This window comes from Schistocerca americana, chromosome 4 (assembly GCF_021461395.2).
Source record: "Schistocerca americana isolate TAMUIC-IGC-003095 chromosome 4, iqSchAmer2.1, whole genome shotgun sequence".
Classification (NCBI taxonomy): Eukaryota; Metazoa; Arthropoda; class Insecta; order Orthoptera; family Acrididae; genus Schistocerca; species Schistocerca americana.
The window spans coordinates 385,295,425-385,315,277 of record NC_060122.1 but is presented as its reverse complement, the minus strand read 5'-3'; the positions used below and the strand labels follow the sequence as shown (position 1 = coordinate 385,315,277).

The 19,853-nt window shown below is 42.5% G+C and overlaps 1 protein-coding gene across 1 annotated transcript in view; it reads left to right on the top strand.

Annotated features, from left to right (window-relative positions):
* Positions 1 to 19,853, top strand: part of LOC124613973 (methyl farnesoate epoxidase-like) — a 226,593-nt gene that overhangs the window by 59,281 nt on the left and 147,459 nt on the right. Inside the window, exons 2-3 of the mRNA XM_047142761.1 lie at positions 2,471 to 2,725; positions 13,350 to 13,568. Coding sequence (XP_046998717.1) covers positions 2,471 to 2,725; positions 13,350 to 13,568 — 474 coding nt within the window. The remainder of the gene's footprint in view (positions 1 to 2,470; positions 2,726 to 13,349; positions 13,569 to 19,853) is intronic.

Below are 19,853 nucleotides of genomic sequence, written 5' to 3'. Positions count from 1 at the left end.
AGCGTTCGGGCGGGCCCGAGAAATGTCGACCTTAACGTCTGCCACCACGGGAAGGCGGAAAGAGCCACTTGGGAAGGAGAGGCTATGAGAGACGTATCACTTCGCCTTGTGAGGTCTGTCGCGGCACGCCCGACTAGAAGCGATATGACTAGTGCGAGCCTCTGTGCCTTACGTCGCGCTGACAACGGGCGCGGCCGCACCAAGAGCACCGTCAAGCAACCGACCTCACACCAGACGTGGACCATTGTTTACTGGAACGGTTTTGCTTTATTATAGGATATTTTCACCCGCGTCAGTTTCCGCTGATAATTATAATACGCCCTGTATATACGCCTGCAGCACCCAAGATCAACAATGGGCAGAATAAGATACGAGCAATGTTTTTGGAAGTGCAGTGCTTTCGAAATTCGAGGACCGGTGTCCGACATCTCCCCTGGGTGTGTAGCTGTAGCCCCTGCAAATATTCGAAACTCTATTTCATTCTTCAAACTGTCGTTTCGTGTGGAAAGGAATGCAATGTCGTTGAAGCTCGCGTAAATAGTGTGTGAGGAAAGAGCTGGTTAAGAGCTGAATTAGAACTTTACGGCTGTGAAATATGAAACTAATATACTATGTGATCAAAAGTAGCTGGACACCTGGCTGAAAATGACTTACAAGTTCGTGGCGCTATCCATCAGTGATGCAGGAATTCAATATGGTGTTGGTCCATCCTTAGCCTTGATGACAGCTTCCACTCTCGCAGGCATACGTTCAATCAGGTGCTGGAATGTTTCTTGGAGAATGACAGCCCATACTTCACAGAGTGCTGCACTGAGGAGAGGTGTCGATGTCGGTCGGTGAGGGCTGGTACAAAGTCGGAGTTCCAAAACATCCCAAAGGTGTTCTATAGGATTCAGATCAGGACTCTGTGCAGGTCAGTCCATTACAGAGATGTTATTGTCATGTAACCACTCCGCCACGGGCCGTGTATAATGAACAAGTCCTCGATCGTCTTGAAAGATGCAGTCACCATCCCCGAATTGCTCTCCAATACTGGGAAGCAAGAATGTGCTTAAAACATCAATGTAGGTCTGTGTTGTGATAACACCACGCAAAACAACAAGAGGTGCAAGCCCCCTCCATGGAAAACACGACCACACCATAACACCACCGCCTCCGAATTTTACTGCTGGCACTACACCCGCTGGCATATGACGTTCACCGGGCATTCGCCATACCCACACCCTGCCATCGGACCGCCACATTGTGTACCGTGATTTGTCACTACACATAACATTTTTTCAATGTTCAATCGTCCTATGTTTACGCTCCTTGCATCAAGCGAGGCGTCGTTTGGAACTTACCGGTGTGATGTGTGGCTCATGAGCAGCCACTCGACCATGAAATCCAAGTTTTCTCACCTCCTACCTACTGTCATAGTACTTGCAGTGGGTCCTGATGCAGTTTGAAATTCCTGTGTGACGGTCTGGATAGATGTCTGCCTATTACACATTACAACCCTCTTCAACTGTCTGTCTCGTGTACAGACATATGACACAAGTGACACCCAATCACCTGACCACGTTCTGTGGAGCGCCCCATTCTGCTCTCTAACGATGTCTAATGACTACTGAGGTGGCTCATATGGAGTACCTGACAGTAAGTGGCAGCACAATGCACCTAATATGAAAAACGTATGTTTTTGAGGGTGTCCGGATACTTTTGATCACATAGTGTATATTGAAGCATTTGAGCTATCGTGCTGCAGACGGCTGTTAAAGTAGACGGATAAACAGTAGCGGGTGGTGATCATGTGCTAATGCGCTACAGTAGACCGCAAATATCGCTTAAATTATGCCATTTCTCTTCCAAAGCTAGCCGGAAATCGCATAAATAAAGCGTATGCCATTTCTCTTTGAATGCGAGCGGGAAATCTCATTGAAAGTATGCTACTTTCCTTTGAATGCGCAGTGTTGTGCAAATAAAACGGACGTAAACATGTTTTATAGCGGTCTCTCCACGGTAACTGCAAACAAGTGCCTCCCCGCGCACGAGTATCTGCTGCTCCTTGCCTGACAAATTCCATCGCCTCCGCGCGGTGATCATCAGTCGCGTTTCGCATCAGTGACAACAGAAACTCTCACAACCTCAAGACGTCGAACAGTTGTATCGCTGGAGCATTGTGAGATTTGCACAATACTGTCAGGCGGCAAACCCGACAAATATCTCTGCATTAATTATTTTATATACAGGGAATACTTACCATAGTATCATACATTTGTCCGCCAGTCAAACAGTTGAATGGTTGTAGCAGACTCATTCATGAATACATGCTTGATTGCAGTATTTAATATTGCGCCTAGAATGTGCATGAACTCACCCTGCTTTCAAGAAATTAAACGTATAACGTAGAAGACAGGTTAGTTGGAAAATATCGCTAAAGCACTAATAAAGAACGACTCTAAAGACGACTTACTGTTTACTTCCGCAGGTCCGACTTGGCTTCCCTTGGTGGGCAACTACCAGGACATGTGCCGGCTGAGCGAGAAGCTGGGATCGCAGCACGAGGCGTTCACGTACTTAGCCCAGAAGTACGGATCACCCGTGATTGGTTTACATCTGGGCGGCGAGCTGACCGTCATCGTCTCCACCAGGAGCCTCATACGCGAGGTGCTCACGCGACCCGAATTTGAAGGACGGCCTCAGAACTTCTTCGTGCGCCTCCGCAGCCTGGGGCTGAGGAAAGGTGAGTGGTACTGCTGTTAACGTAATATAGCACGACTGCAGGAAGTTATATGCGAATCGATCAGTTTCATGTTCGGCTTCACTGCAACTACTACTACACACCGCCCAAATGGCAAACTGTACCGAGCGAGGTGGCGCAGTGGTTAGCACACTGGACTCGCATTCGGGAGGACGACGGTTCAATCCTGTCTCCGGCCATCCTGATTTATGTTTTCCGTGATTTCCCTAAAATCGCTTCAGGCAAATGCCGGGATGGTTCCTTTGAAAGGGCACGGCCGATTTCCTTCCCCATCCTTCCCTCACCCGAGCTTGCGCTCCGTCTCTAATGACCTCGTTGTCGACGGGACGTTAAACACTAATCTCCTCCTCCTCTTCCGCAAACTGTAAGTCATAAATAAAACGCGTGGAAGTTCATCCGAGTGATTGGAGGGGGGTATAAAAGTTAAACACAAAATAAAGTGACTCCGTGGGTAAGTGCCTACACGTATTCCACAAACCACGGTAGGGCCCTTATGCGAAATGTGCGTTTGTCGCAGTAGAATAGTCCTGCAGCCAGTTGCAAATGCTGGTTGTCTAAATTTTCTCAACAGTGTTTCACGAAAAGAATGCCGTCTTCCCTACGAGGATTCTCTTTTGAGTTCAAGGAACACTTTAGTAATGCTCACATGCTGATCGAACTTACCGGTAACAAATCTAGCCGCACCCGCCTGCACTGCTTCGACAACTCCCCTTAATCCGACCTGGTGGGCTCCCAAACATTCGGACGGTACTCAAGAATGTGTCGCACTAGTGTTCGATAAGCGTTCTCCTTTTCTAGATGCGCTACACTTTCCTAGAACTCTCTCAATAAACTGACTTAGGCTGTTCGCCTTCCCTACAACCGATTTTACTCGCTAGTTCTATTTCATATCGCTCTGTAACGTCACACCTACACACGTGATCACGTGACTGTGCTAATCTGCACACTAATAATAACGTATTCGAATATAACAGGATTGTTTTTCCAACTCATCTGCATTTACTTACATTTTTATACATTCGAATCAACACGCCAAAATAGAAATTTTGTCTAAGTCTTTTTGTCACCTTCTACAGACACTGAACGACGATACTTTCCCACACACCACAGCGTCATCAGCCAACAGCCGTAAACTGCTGCTCACATTGAGGGCTGGGTTCTATTGCTCAACAAGTCTTCGAGCCACTCACGTATGTGAGAACCCATTCTGTGTGCTTGACTTTCGTTAACATTCTACAGTAGGTCGCTGTGTCAAACTCTTTCCAGACATCTAGTAATATGGAAGCTGCCTATTGCCATTCACCAACAGGTCGTAGGGCACCGTGTACAAGCGATGCTTTCTCAATCCGCGCTGATTTTTGGACAGAAGCTTTTCTCTGTCAAGGAAATTTACTATATTCGAACGCAGACTATGCTCAAGAATCCTGCAAGCAAACCGATGTTAAGGATATTTGCCTGTAATTTTGGGTGTCCGTTGTCCTGTCCTCCTTAAATATTGAAATCGTCTCTGATTTTTTCAGTCGTTTGGGGCTTTACGCTCGATAAGAGATTCACGATGAATGCAATCTAGTTCCCTGTAAAATCGAACTGGGCTTTTAAAATGAAGTGCTGCCTACACTTGATTGTTCCGTCCACTGACGGAACGTTAGTCCAGGACTAAGGTTCGCCTCACTAAGTCACTGACCTAGTTCGAGGTGACGCATGCACATTGGCTTGCAAAAAGTTATTCTCCGACCACTATTGTGGCTCATTCAAGGAAGAGTGTTCATTTGTCTCCAGCAGCACATTTTTAAGCACAGGTGCAATTCGTGCTCGTGTAGCATGTGGAACGCTCTCAGTTTCTCGGAGGCGTTGATTCACTCTTGCAAACATTCAACTCGCGTGGTACCTACGTGCAGGGTATGCTTCTTGGTACGATCATGCAGCCCTCCCGTGAACTGCCGTTAGCGATGCCATGTATGAAATGCATATCCGCACAATCCTCGTTTCTGTAATGTTCCATGTTACCATCAACATTTCTAGGACACAACTGATGCTCCGTAGACAATTGACTTGAGTGGCACTCTTATTATGCTCTGTACAGTCGCATTCATTCTGTTTACAACTCGTCTCGAAAATGTAAACAAAGACCACGCCACGGACTGTCATGTGGTGTTTACACAGAATCACATCGGTAATGGCTGGTAACCACAAAATCGCAATTATTTCGCAAGCAGTTCGTTTGCGAACCTGTGTTTACTTGGAGTGTAGTGTACTTTCAACTATATGCTTTTATGCCATTAATTATGATATGGCTTGTTGTTTTTGTTGTTGTAGTCTTCTGTCCAGAGGGCGGTTTGATGCAGCTCTCCATGCTACTCTATCCTGTGCAAGCCTCTTCATCTCCGAATAACAACAACCTACATCCTTCTGTATCTGCTTACTGTGTTCATCTGTTGGTCTCCCTCCACGATTTTTACCCTCCACGCTTCCCTCCAGTACTAAATTGGTGATCCCTTGATGTCTCACAAAGTGCCCTACCAACCGATCCCTTCTTCTAGTCAGCTGTGCCACAAATCCCTCTTCTCCCCAATTCTATTCAGTACCTCCTCATTAATTACGTGATTTACCCATCTAATCTTCAGCATTATTCTGCACCACCACATTTCGAAAGCTTCTGTTCCCTTCTTGTCTAAGCTATTTATCGTGCACGTTTCACTTCCATACATGGCTACACTTCATACAAATACTTCCAAAAAGACTTCCTGCCACTTAAACCTATACTCGATGTTAACAAATTTCTCTTCGTCAGAAACGTTTTTCTTGCCATACACAGTCTACAATTTATATCCTCTCCACTCCGATCATCATCCACTCCCCAAACAACAAAACTCATTTACTACTTTAAGAGTCTCATTCCCTAATCTAATTCTCTCAGCATCGCCCGATTTAATTCGACTACATTCCATTATCATTATTTCACTTTCGTTGATATTCATCTTACGTCCTCCATTCAAGACACTGTCCATTCCGTTCAGATGTTCTTCCAAGTCCTTTGCTGTTTCTGACGGAATTACAATGTCATGAGCAAACCTCAGAGTTTTTATTTCTTCACCAAAGATCTTAATTCCTACTCCAAAATTTTCTTTTCTTTCCTTTCTGCTTGCTCAACATACAGATTGAATAACGTCGGGGATAGGCTACAACCCTATCTCACTCCCTTTCCCACCACTGCTTCCCTTTCATACCCCTAGATTCTTATATGTACCATCTGGTTTCTGTACTCATTGTAAATAGCCTTTCGCTCCCTGTATTTTACTCCTGACACCTTCAGAATTTGAAGGAGAGTGTTCCAGTCAACAATTTTAAAAGCTTTCTCTAAGTCTACAAATGCTACAAACGTATATTTGCCTTTCCTTAATCTATCTTCCAAGATCAATCGTAGGGTCAGTATCGCCTCATGTGTCCCAATATTTCTGCAGAATCCAAACTGATCTTCCCCGAGGTCGGATTCTACTAGTTTTTCCATTCGTCTGTAAAGAATTCGCGTTAGTATATTGCAGCCGTGATTTATTAAACCGATGGTTCGGTAATTTTCGCACCTGTCAACACCTGTTTTCTTTGGGATTGGAATTACTATATTCTTCTCGAAGTCTGAGGGTATTTCGCCTGTCTCATACATCTTGTTCACTAGATGGTAGACTTTTGTTAGGCCTGGCTCTCCCAAGGCTGTCAGTAGTTCTAATGGAATGTTGTCTACTTCCGGGGCCTTGTTTCGACTTAGGTCTTTCAGTGCTCTGTCAAATTCTTCACGCAGTGTCATATCTCCCAGTTCATCTTCATCTAAGTCCTCTTCCATTTCCATAATAATGCCTTCAAGTACATCGCCCTTGTATAGACCCTTTATATACTTCTTTCACCTTTCTGCTTTCCCTTCTTTGCTTGGGACTTGTTCTATTCGAGCTCTTAATATTCATACAGGTGGTTCTCTTTTCTCCAAAGATCTTTTTAATTTTCCTGTAGGCAGTATCTACCTTACTCCTAGTGATACAGGCCTCTACTCTCTTACATTTGTCCTCTAGGTATCCCCGCTTAGCCATGTTGTACTTCCTGTAGATCTCATTATTGAGACGTTTGTACTCTTTTCGCCTGTTTCATTTACTGCAGTTTTATATTTTGTCCTTTCATCAGATTCAATATCTCTTCTGTTACCCAGGGATTTCTTCTACCCCCCGTCTTTTTACCTACTTGATCGTCTACTACCTTCACTGTTTCATCTCTCAAAGCTATCCAGTCTTCCTCTACTGCATTTCTTTCCCCTGTTCTTGCCAATCGTTCCCTAACGCTCTCTCTGAAATTTTCTACGACCGCTGGTTCTTCCAGATTATCCAGGCCCCATCTCCTTAAGTTCCTACCCTTTTGCAGATTCTTTTTCTTTAATCTACAGTTCATAACCAATAAACTGTGGTCGGAGTCCACATCTGCCCCTGGAAATGTCTTACAATTAAATATGTGGTTACTAAATCTCTGTCTTACCATTATATAATCAACTTGAAACCTTCGAGTGTGTCCAGGCCTCTTCCACATATACAACCATATATCATGATTCTTAAGCCAAGTGTTAGCTATGATTAGTTATGCTCTGTGGAAAAGTCTACCAGGCGGCTTCCTCGTTCATTCTTTACCCCCCCAGTCCACATTCACCTACTAGTTTTCCTTCACTTCCTTTTCCGACTATCAAATTCCAGTCTCTATGACTACTAAACTTTCGTCTCCCTTAACTATCTGAATAATTTCCTTTATCTCATCATACATTTCTGCGGATCTAGTTGGCATATAAACTTACTATTGTGGTAGGAGTTGGCTTCGTGCCAATCTTGACTATAATCATGCGTCCGCTTCGCTGTTCGTTGTAGGTTATCCAAGTTACTATTTTTTTATTCATTGTTAACCCTATTCCTGAATTACCCTTATTTGATTTTGTATTTATAACCCTGTATTCACCTGACCAGAAGTCTCGTTCCTCCTGCCACCGAACGTCGCTAATTCCCACTATATCTAACTTTAACCTATCCATTTCCCTTTTTAAATTTTCTAACTTACCTTCCCAATTAAGCGACCTGACATTCCACGCTCCGATCCGTAGAACACCAGTTTTCTTTCTCCTGATAGCGACGACCTCAGCAGTCCCGAATGGGGAATTATTTTACCTCCGGAATATTTTACCCAAGAGGACGTCATCATCATTGAATCATATAATAAAGCTGCATGCCCTCGGGGGAAATATGCGGCTGTAGTTTCCCCTTGCTTTCAGCCATTCGCAGCACCAGCACAGCAAGGCCGTTATGGTTACTGTTACAAGGCCAGATCAGTCAATCATCCAGAGTGTTGCCGCTGCAACTACTGAAAAAGCTTCTGCCCTTCTTCAGGAACCACGTGTTTGTCTGGCCTTTCAACAGATGCCCATCGTTGTGGATACACCTATGGCGATGAGGCACGAAAGCCTCCCCACCAGTGACAAGGTCTACGGTCCATGGACACCTTAGATACCATAACAATACGACAACGCAGTCACATCTCGGGAAAGATTTAATGAAGAGAATGTGGTTGCTTTTAATTTTCTGTGTCGCTGGACATTAAACATATATTTACACGTGACGTTACCTTTGAGTGAACGAAATATGCACTTACAGTGTTATATTTTGCTCTCATGCCGTCATACCAACAGTTAGCCATTTACAGCAAGGTGACTCGGTTTATAAGACCGTGGATTCGCCTTCTGGAAGAATGGGGCTCAACATCGCTTCCGGATATCCTGATTTACGTTTTCTATATGGTTTTCCTAAATCGCGTAACGCTGAAAGCGAGACTGTTGCGTCCTGTGAGGACCGTGAGATGAGTTTCTACGGAAAATTTACAAAATATCGAAACTATGACATACAAAAATCGATAACATAAGGAGAGGCAGTTCTGAACAAATACACGACACTATGTAACACAAACACTGTTTAATAAATACACAAAGAAGCTTCCTCAAAGAAATTAGTATAACAAACATCCTCGATAACCCAAAAATACCTGCTTCTCAACTCTTCTCTCTCTCTCTCTCTTTCTCTCTGTCTCATGCACACACCCACACGCACACACACACGCACGCACGCACGCACGCGCACACACACACACACACACACACACACACACACACACACACACACACACAAACACACACACACACATTAAATCAAACATGATGACGCACATTTACTTCAAAATTAGCGCCACACTGGACAAAAACAATACGATATACTAGCGAGCGGTGACAATAACGTAGTGTTTCCCGATGGGTATAGCGACATTAGTTTTCTCCCAAATCTCGTGTGTTACAAGCTTAGAATGAAGTGTGAAAGATACGAAAACAGTGGATGTAATTAAAATCTAAAAGAAAGCACGCCAGTGTTGTACAACAGGCCCGAAAATTAAGTACAGAACACACACCACTATTATTCTCTAAAAAAGTATATGAAAATCGATAACTCTTTAAGCAAATTCTTCCGACTACCATGCCGATGACATGCTTTCAAGTCATAAAACAACATAAAAGCAAAGCGACATTACAAATGCACTTTAAAAACTAAGGTAGTTTCAGGTGAGTAATCAAAATAAAATTAAAAATGCACATTATCTCTTGTGAAGCTACCTTACAACTGTCTCATGAAGCTGTATTGAGAATATCACTAATGGCGACAGTCTGTGTGTTTATGCAGCAACCGCAAATGTCCGCCAGACATGTATGCATGCCGCGTGGGATTAGCCGAGCGGTGTATGGTGCTGCAGTCATGAACTGTGCGGCAGGTCCCGGCGGAGATTCGAGTCCTCCATCGGGCATGGGTGTGTGTGTTTGTCCTTAGGATAATCTAAGTTAAGTAGTGTGTAAGCTTATGGACTGATGACCTTAGCAGTTAAGTCCCATAAGATATCACACACATTTTAACATTTTTTAAACATGTATGCATGTATGAAGAAACAGACACTGTCTTTCACAATTTGCAGTTGTGAAAGTCGTTAAATGGATTCATGCATTGTGAATACATATTAGTGTCAGGTAGTTGTGACACCAAACCTCCATATGTCACGCAGTCACAATCCAAATGCTCACACTTTCGTGAAACTAAGAACAGGAAGATATCTGTTATTATTCTGTATCGTCATTTCAGACCCACGAGGCCTGATTATATAATTAATGGTGACAGTGTCTGTGTTGATAAAGTAACTGCATTTATTATAATACAATGTCCTTCAGACTTGCATTCATGTCCTTTGTATAGGTTGTATGTTTTCTGTTGGCCATTCTATATGGACGTACATCACGCAACACATGTGTAGTGTCGGTTTTTAGAATTTTCTATGACCCTATATGTACTCTCAGGTGACAGAGGAATTCTCCTAATGCCGTGTCGGACCTCCTTTTGCTTGGCATAGTGTAGCAACGATGACATGGCACGGACTCATCAAGTCGTTGGATGTCTCCTGCATAAATATTGAGCAGTTCTGTCTCTATAGCTGTCTATAACTGAGAAGGTGTTACGAAGCAGGATCTTGTGCATGAACTGAGCTCTCCACTAGGTCCCATAAATGTCCAATTGGAATCATGTCAGGTGATCTGGGTGGCCAAATCATTTTCTCGTATTGTCCAGACTGGTCTTCAAACCAATCGTGAACAATTGTTGCCCGATGACATGGCGCGTTGTCATTCATAAAAATTCGATCGTTGTTTGGGAACATGAAGTCAATGGATGGCTGCTAATGGCCTCCAAGTAGCCAAATATAACCAGGACACACTCCCTTCCATGTAAACACACCACACAACATCGTAGAGGTATCAACAGTTTGCACAGTGCCTTGCTGACAACTTGGGTCCATGGCTTTGTGGGGTCCGCGCCGAACCCTACCATCAGTTCTTACCATTTGAAATCGGAACACATCTGACCAGGTCACGGTTTTTCAGTGGTCTAAGGCCCAGTGGTCACGAGCCCAGAGAGGCTTGCAGGTGATGTCTTGCTGTTAGCAAAGGTACTCGCATCAGTCGTCTGCTACCATAGCCCATTAATGCCAAATTTCGGCTCGCTGTCCTAACAGACACATTCGTCGTACATCACACGTTGATTTCTGCGGTTATTTCACGCAGTGTTGCTTGTCAGTTATCACTGACAACTCTATGCAAATGCCACTGCTCTCATTTGTTAAGTAAAGGTCACTTGCCAGTGCATTGTTCATGGTGAGAGGTAATGACTGAAATTTTATATTCTTGGCACACTTTTGACACTGTGGATCTCAGATTATTGAATTCCCTAATGATTTCCGAAATGGAATGTCCCATGAACCTGGCTCCAACTACCATTCTGCATTCAAAGTCTGTTAATTCGTTTCGTGCAGCAGTAACCACCTTGGAAAGCTTTTCACATAAATCACCTAAGTGTAAATAATAGCTCTGCCAATGTATGTCGTTTTACACCTTGTGTACACGATACCACCGCCATCTGTATATGTGCATATTGCTATACTATGAAGTTTGTCACCTCAGTGTAATTTCTGTTACACCCCAAAATAGAAAAGGGGAAGGAATTAAATTTTTCTTAAGATCACACTAGCACAGCCACAGGTGATGCCAGACAGAAGTGTTGGCATAGCTGTGCAGCAGAAAGGAACAATAAGCACTGTAAATCGGTCATGTACATAAGCACACACTGCTACATTGGTGCCAACCAACAAGCACAAGTTACACATTCAGCAAAATGTGCGCTGAGACAAATGGACAGAGACATTAATATTTGTTAGCCCTTGTGATGTGAAAAAACAAGCGTTACCTCAGATGCAATAACGCATTTCAGAGACCTAACACTGCAGTTAAGCACCTGTAACAACTTTTACTGTAGAACAAGGACTGCTGACTTCTGGTAAAGAAATGGGCCACATTCAGTCATAATGATCAGAGCTTCACATCTTACCTCAATCCATAAATACCTCAGTTCCCCAGATCTGAATGCAGTTGGTCATTAGTGGTGATGGCGTTCATACCAATAGCATTCAATTCAGTGATGTTATGGTTTAGTGACATTTATGTTTTACATATTTCAGCAATCCTCATAAACATGCTGCTTACTATTTCTGAGAAGGCAACATTCAGGTAACCATGACCTCTCACTCATCGGCCTTACCATTGGTAGCCATCTATCATTTTGATGATATGGATGCTGAGGGTCTTCCAACACCAGTACATCTCATGGTGGTTATCACATTAACATATCGTCACTGCAGGGTCAAAGAGCCATCCAGTGCCTCAGTTTCTAATCATCATGGTAGGCACCTTGCAAGTGCTACAGCCTACATGTCCAATAGGGCCAGCATTGTCCAACTACATGACATCCAGCAGCATGGTACATCTCAATAGGTCAACGCAGATCATTGTCATCTTCCAGAGTGGGATTGAGAGTGCCCTAAACAGTGTAGGAACACTCTCACACTATAGCTCCACCTGCAGAAAGGCAGGCAGCAGCTCACAAGACATCAGCTGAACTGCTGGAGAAGTGGCACTGGTGACAGAAGCCAGGCTAACAAAAGGAGTCACTGGAATTCCAGAAGGTCCCTGGTATGAAATGTCAGCTGCTGGTGATGAGGAGAAACTCAATAATAAATCTGAACCAATAAATGTTAACATGCTATTCATGTTTTATTAGCGCCAAAAGATATTCTACAGGCCCATATCCTGACAATATTGAGGTGTCTCCACCTGGCACCGTTACAGTTCGTAGATTCTATGATAGAGTTACATCGTTGGGGGCTGTATCTATGCATCCCAGGAAAGAACTATCTTTTGCAGGTGAAAGCGGCTACCTTTAGTTTGCAACTGCGATTTGAGATGTTTTAAAATGTTTTAAGAAGAGTTTTATGTTTGAAAAAACTTGTCTATTACTGGGTTTTTACTTTTGATGGTGTCTAATGGCACAGAAGCTTATGTGTAATACTACAGGACGATATAAATATTTTATATAACAGCAAGTACATGTTGTGTTGCCATTTATTGATTGGTTTCCTTGTTTTATAGCACTTGTAATGGTAGTACAATGTCTCAAAACATATTCTGCTAAAAATTTCACACAGAAGACAACTGATGGCTTAACATTCTCAATACCAAAAATTCACGTGCTAAAATTTTTAGGCCTAACATTACCATGAGCTACGGTTGTTGTATAATAAATTCTCAGAAATAAAGCGACATCTACAGAATATGGTCCATAGACGTCCGAATATGTTTGGATAAGTAGAAAAAGAAATACGTTGTCTTTTTCAAAACACAAAGTTTAAAAAACCAAATTTAATTGATGAAAAAGAATTCAACTGAAGCTTCCAACCCCAAAAAGATGATTAGCAACGATGCCTACTTCGAAAATGACAAGTAGAAACGCTTTTCCCAATCGCAATTTGTGCTCTGTCTCCAATGACCTCAATGTCGACGAGACGTTATGCCCAGATATTTCTTTTTTTCTTTGTACTTCTGACTTGATACTGAATATCTGGTTGGGTAGAGCGTGAAACATTGAGCTGATTGGCAGGTGTTTTGGTTGTGCAGGAGTAACGTTGGTGGATGGCAAGTTGTGGCAGGAGCAGCGCGCCTTCGTGATGCGCCACTTGCGCTCTCTGGGCTTCAGCGGGGCTACTATGCAGGCGTTGGTGGGTGAGGAGGTGCGCGCCCTGCTGGAAGAGCTGAGAGACAGCCGTGGGAGGCCGACACAGCTCAAGCAGCTGCTGCCGGCCTCGGTGCTCAACGTCATTTTCCACTTCTGTGCTGGTGAGTGTGCCCAACCTTCCATCGACTGCTAACCAGTGCATAATTTGTGGTTCTTCCTCTCCTTCTCACTTAATTTATCCAGTCACATAAAATACGGAGCTGTAGTTGCATGTTGCTGTGGCACTCAAATTGTAAGACAAGCTCAGCTTACCAATGCGTTCTCAAGCTGTGAATTACTGCTCCCAGGACCATCGCGGCCCTTCAGTACGGGTGTCGAAGTGGTTTTATAAAAACAATACTTTCGTTCATTTGCTTCATGAGTAAAGGAACAAGGGTGCGCTAGTATTGATATCTAGCAGGCTGGCAATGAAGTGCTTTTACTATGGCAGTTAAATCCTGCTATATACCTCATTTGTTTTTAGCAAAGAAATTTTAAAGGCAACTTTTGTCGAATACAGATCCGTTTTAAATTGTTGTTTGCATTTGTGATTTGTTTTTCTCTGTCAGCATGGACAAATCATTAAATGCAAGTACAAAACCTGATATTTCAAATGTATCAAGCGATTGTAAAGAGACGAACAGACGTAAATGTAGGAAATGCGACGACAGATTCTTGAATTCCGGTTTTAAATGTTGGAAATGAAGATCGACCTCAGGGTGTCATTTTTTTAAGCATGTTTCCTAATAAAATGAAACAATGATTGCATTCAAATCACGGTAGTGTGGTCAACAATCCATGAGAATACTCTTCCACAAATTAAAAAAAAAAAAAACTTACACTAAAGATGTTACGATTCCTATAAAAGCTCTTCATTCATCTAAGAAAGTTACGTACTTTGTGGCAAAGAGAAAGAAAGACCTTATTCTACTAGATGCTCTGCACATGGTACCTATTATGATAATTTACATAGGTGCCAAGCCACTGGTAAGGGTACCTTTGTCAGACCATAGTACTAGCCATCGAATGCTGAATAAAGCTGACGACTGTAATGTTCAACTGCCTGAAAAACTCACAGGTAGTTGTGTTTCTCTGTTCTCTTTGGTAAAGCTACAAACAACCACAATGATGTGCATCTAACTTATTACGTGTGGTTTAAAAATGACAAAAAGTTTCATGAAGATCATCTTTGTGGCAGGAAAATAACTTTTCAAGCAAAAGCAGTCTTTTATGTCTGAAAGACCAGACACCTAGCAGATTCCGCAGCTGTGATATGTATTATGTAAATTGAAGGTGGAGGGGGAGAGGAAGAAAAGGAAAGGGATGGAACTGAAGGTATCAGCTGCATTGGGACTTTCTGTGTAGTGAGCGGCGACGAATGAAGCTGTGTGCCGGACCGAGACTCGAACCCGGGGCTTCCTGCCAATTAGACAGTTGCATTAGCCGCTATGCCACCCAGACACACACAGTGTTAATGGTAAAGTGCGCGGGCTATCTCGGTACGCGCCTCAGCTGACTCAACCTCCCACCTGGCGTCACCACTATTCCATAGTCCCTGTCCATGTCCTCCATGCTCACTAATTTTGGATTCTCATTGGAGATCGAATGTAAATGTGCACCCGCACTGATGGTAGTGCATTCATAGCCCGCTGAGGTGTAGCAATTATATGAATGTGTAGTGTCTCTTCTTTCGGACATATCACTTTGCAATGGTAACAGTATAACTCAAAATATTTTGTTTTGTTATTTCTTTCGCACACAACACTCTTCCCTAAAAATATCTACACTCAGCCACTCTTTTTTAACAGTTACCTTTGTTTAACATTCACACTGAAGCAACCATTGCTACATTACGTTACCTCATTAATTAATCAGGTAATCGCTGATCATGAAGGCCTTTCCATTTTCGTTCTACTATCAATATGCTTCTCCACGACAGTCACTGATTCTCAGACAGGGTCTGTATCAAACATAATTCTCTTGATTAATACCAAGCAGCTTTCTGCTAAATAACTAAAATATTTTCCGATCTACAAACCGAAGTAACACTTTTTACTATTAATTATACTTTCTACCAAGTTCTACACGTTATTCATGTGGGCATAGCAGCGCATGACCACTTCATAAGGAAGCTCAACATTGACTCTCCTTCTAATGAAAAGACCGTGCATTACTACTAGCGCTGGGGAGTTGTTGTCATTATACAGCAAGGCACTACTTTTCGGAGAAACAGGTGCGAGCAGTTAAGGAAGGTGTGCAATATCAGTGCGCTGTGACATCAAAGACTTCAGTGTTCATTTATATTCCCCATACACATTTTTTTTTCAAAAATGTGAGAAAGCAGGTTTTTTTGATAACCAATAGAGAATAAAATAGAAATCCCACAAGCAAAGAAATAATCGATGAACAACCCAACAATTTCTCCTTCCTGAGTTATCATATTGAAATCCAGCAGAAACATCATGTACATTCGCATTCTCTCGTCCCTACGCTGAAAATTATGAACTTTACATTTTGTTTATGTATTAGATGGTAATCAACATACAAAGAAATCAACTTTGTCTTATTGCGAGAATGATTAGAAGAAAATATAAAAATTCCTTTCCGGCATGTACCACATCCTAATCATACTATTGTTAATGATTATTAATATAAATCTATGTAAATTACGTGCAATGATTGTACACAAAGGAAGTCCCATTACCAAATCGTTAAGTTACTGAAAATACTTCTTACCTCTGTATAAAATACTTCAATACCACATTTCCATAACATCAGAAATTATTACATCAATGGTATTTTGTATTCCACTACTGATCAGTCTAAGCAAACGAATATTATTGCTGCTCAGCATTTTCTAAGGAATCAAGAATAATATTTACCGCGTATTGCTACATATATAGTAAGAGAGGCAAAGGTGGAAAATATTTATATCTCAAGAGCAAACAGCATGCTGTCACCATATATACTACAAATAATTGTTTAAGTGTATTTGTTATCTTAACACACAGAAATAAAGGTTTATTTTTGTGTAAGTAATGAAACATAGGCAGAAAATGTGGTATCTGCGGTTGAAAAAATAAAAAATATAATTAATACAAATTTTAGGCAATTTTTGTGGATCAATACACTCACAAAATAAACGTATTTGGCGTATTAGTTAACCACACAACACTTTTAGCAATACAAACACCCAATGACAGAGGTACAAATTAGCTGATTCATAACACCGGACGGCAGACACCAGATGGGTGCGTTGAAAGTCGATTGTAGCCACAGAGGATAGAAGTAAATAGACTGCACAAGATGTGTCAAGCTTCGCCCTCCATCTGTGTGCCCACGACCACTGAGGTACTGGTCGCCCCACGCAAAACTTAGTTTTCACATAAAAATATAAATACACTATTTTCGGATTCGCTCTTGTGCTCAACTGTGCTGTCGTTCTCATTCGATTTTTAGGAAACTATTCGGTAAAAAAATACACTACTGGCCGTTAAAATTGCTACACCACGAAGATAACGTGCTACAGACACGAAATTTAACGGACAGGAAGAAGATGCTGTGATATGCAAATGATTCGCTTTTCAGAGCTTTCACACAAGGTTGGCGCCGGTGGCGACATCCACAACGTGCTGACATGACGAAAGTTTCCAACCGATTTCTCATACACAAACAACAGTTGAACGGCGTTGCCTGGTGAGATGTTGTTGTGATGCCTCGTCTAAGGTGGATAAAGGTCGGATTAGAGCCTATCGCGATTACGGTTTATCTTATCGCGACATTGCTGCTGCATTGGTCGAGATCCAATGAATGTTAGCAGAATATGGAATCGGTAGGTTCAGGAGGGTAATACAGAACGCCGTGCTGGATCCCAACGGCCTCGTATCACTAGCAGTCGAGATGACCTGCATCTTATCTGTAACGGATCGTGCAGCCACGTCTCAATCCCTGAGTCAACAGATGGGGGCATTTGCAAGACAACAACCATCTGCGCGAACAGTTCGACGACGTTTGCAGTAGCGTGGACTATCAGCTCGGAGACCATGGCTGCTGTTACCCTTGACGCTCAATCACAGACAGGAGTGCCTGCGATTGTGTACTCAACGATGAACCTGGATGCACGAATGGCAAAACGTCATTTTTTCCGATGAATCCAGGTTCTGTTTACAGCATCATGATGGTCGCATCCGTGTTTGGCGACATCGCGGTGAGCGCAAATTGGAAGCTTGTATTCGTCATCGCCATACTGGCGTATCACCTGCGTAATGGTATGGGGTGCCATTGGTTACACGTCTCGGACACCTCATGTTCCCACTGACGGCACTCTGAACAGTGGACGTTACATTTCATATGTATTACGACCCGTGCCTCCACCCTTCATTCGATCCCTGCGACACCCTATATTTCAGCATTATAATGCACGACCGCATGTTGCAGTTCCTGTATGGGGCTTTCTGGATACAGAAAATTTTCGACTGCTTCCCCTGGCGAGCACATTCTCCAGATCTCTGACGAATTGAAAACGTCTGGTCAGTGGTGGGCGAGCAACTGGCTCGTCACAATACGCCAGTCACTACTCTTGCTGAACTGTGGTATCGCGTTGAGGCTGCATGGGCAGTTATACCTGTACACGCCATCCAAGCTCTGTTTGACTCAATGCCCAGGCGTATCAAGCCGTTATTACGGCCAGAGGTGGTTGTTGAGGGTTCTGATTTCTCAGGATTTATGCACCCAAATTGAGTGAAAATTTAATCACATGTCAGCTCTAGTATAACATATTTGTCTAATGAATACCCGTTTATCATCTGCATTTCTTCTTGGTGTAGCAATTTTAATGGCCGGTAGTGTAATAGTGTTTTCAGCGAGTTACAATTTAGCAAATCTCCATTAAAAACAGATACAACAGATAATGTTTTATAAGCAAGCCACTTGCTTCTGAGCAGAAGGCCTTACACACCAGGAATGACAGTAAATTAAGAATTGTTTAAAACTCGTCGCAACTTGCAAATTATAGGTATTGAAATATTAAAGGCAAGTCGCCACAAACACAGTAGACGGCATCAGACGCCAGGAATGGCAGTAAATAAGGTTTTAAGGCTTACTGCTAAAATACAAATACCAAATTACAATTTTAAGGCAAATGACCACAATCACAGCAGAAGGCCTTACACTTCAGGAAAGGCAATCCTGAGACTGGTTTGATGCAGCTCTCCATGCTACTCTATCCTGTGCAAGCTTCTTCATCTCCAAGTACCTACTGCAACCTACATCCTTCTCAATCTGTTTAGTGTATTCATCTCTTGATCTTCTTCTACGATTTTTAGCCTCCACTCTGCCCTCCAATGCTAAATTGGTGTTCCCTTGATACCTCAGAATATGCCCTACCAACCGATCCCTTCGCATAGGCATATTGTTCCACAAATTTCTCTTCTCTCCAGTTCTATTCAATACCTCCTCATTTGTTATGTGATCTACCCATCTACTCTACAGCATTCTTCGGTAGCACCACATTTCGGAAACTTCTATTGTCTTCTTGTCCAAATTATTTTCGTCCATGTTTCACTCCATACAAATACTTTCAGAAACGACATCCTGACACTTTAATCTATACTCGATGTTAAAAAAATTTCTCTTGCTGAGAAACGCTTTTCTTGCCATTGCCAGTCTACATCTTATATCCTCTCTACCTCTACTATCATCAGTTTTTTTGCTCCCCAAATAGAAAAACTCATTAAGCGTGTCATTTCCTAATCTAATTCCCGCAGCATCACCCGATTTAATTCGATTACATTCTATTATCTCCGTTTTGCTTTTGTTGATGTTCATCATATATCCTCCTTTTAAGACACTGTCCATTCCGTTCAGCTGCTCTTCCGGGTCCTTTGCTGCCTCTGACACAATTACAATGTCGTTGCCAAACCTCAAAGTTTTTATTTCTTCTCTATGGATTTTAATTCCTATTCCAAATTTTTCTTTTGTGTCCTTTACTGCTTGCTCAATATATAGATTGAATAATATCGGGGATAGGCTACAACCCTGTCTCACTCCCTTCCCTACCACTGCTTCCCTTTCATGTCCCTCGACTCTTATTACTGCCATCTGGTATCTGTACAAATTGTAAATAGCCCTTCGCTCCGAGTATTTTACCCCTGACATCTTCAGGATTTGAAAGATAGTATTCCAGTCAACATTATCAAAAGCTTTCTCTAAGTTTACAAATGATAGACACATAGGTTTGTCTTTTCTTAGTCTATTTTCTAAGATAAGTCGTAGGGTCAGTATTGCCTCACGTGTTCCAACATTTCTACGGAATCCGAACTGATCTTCGCCGAGGTTGGCTACTACCAGTTTTTTCCATTCGTCTGTGAATAATTCGTGTTAGTATTTTGCAGCCGTGGCTTATTAAA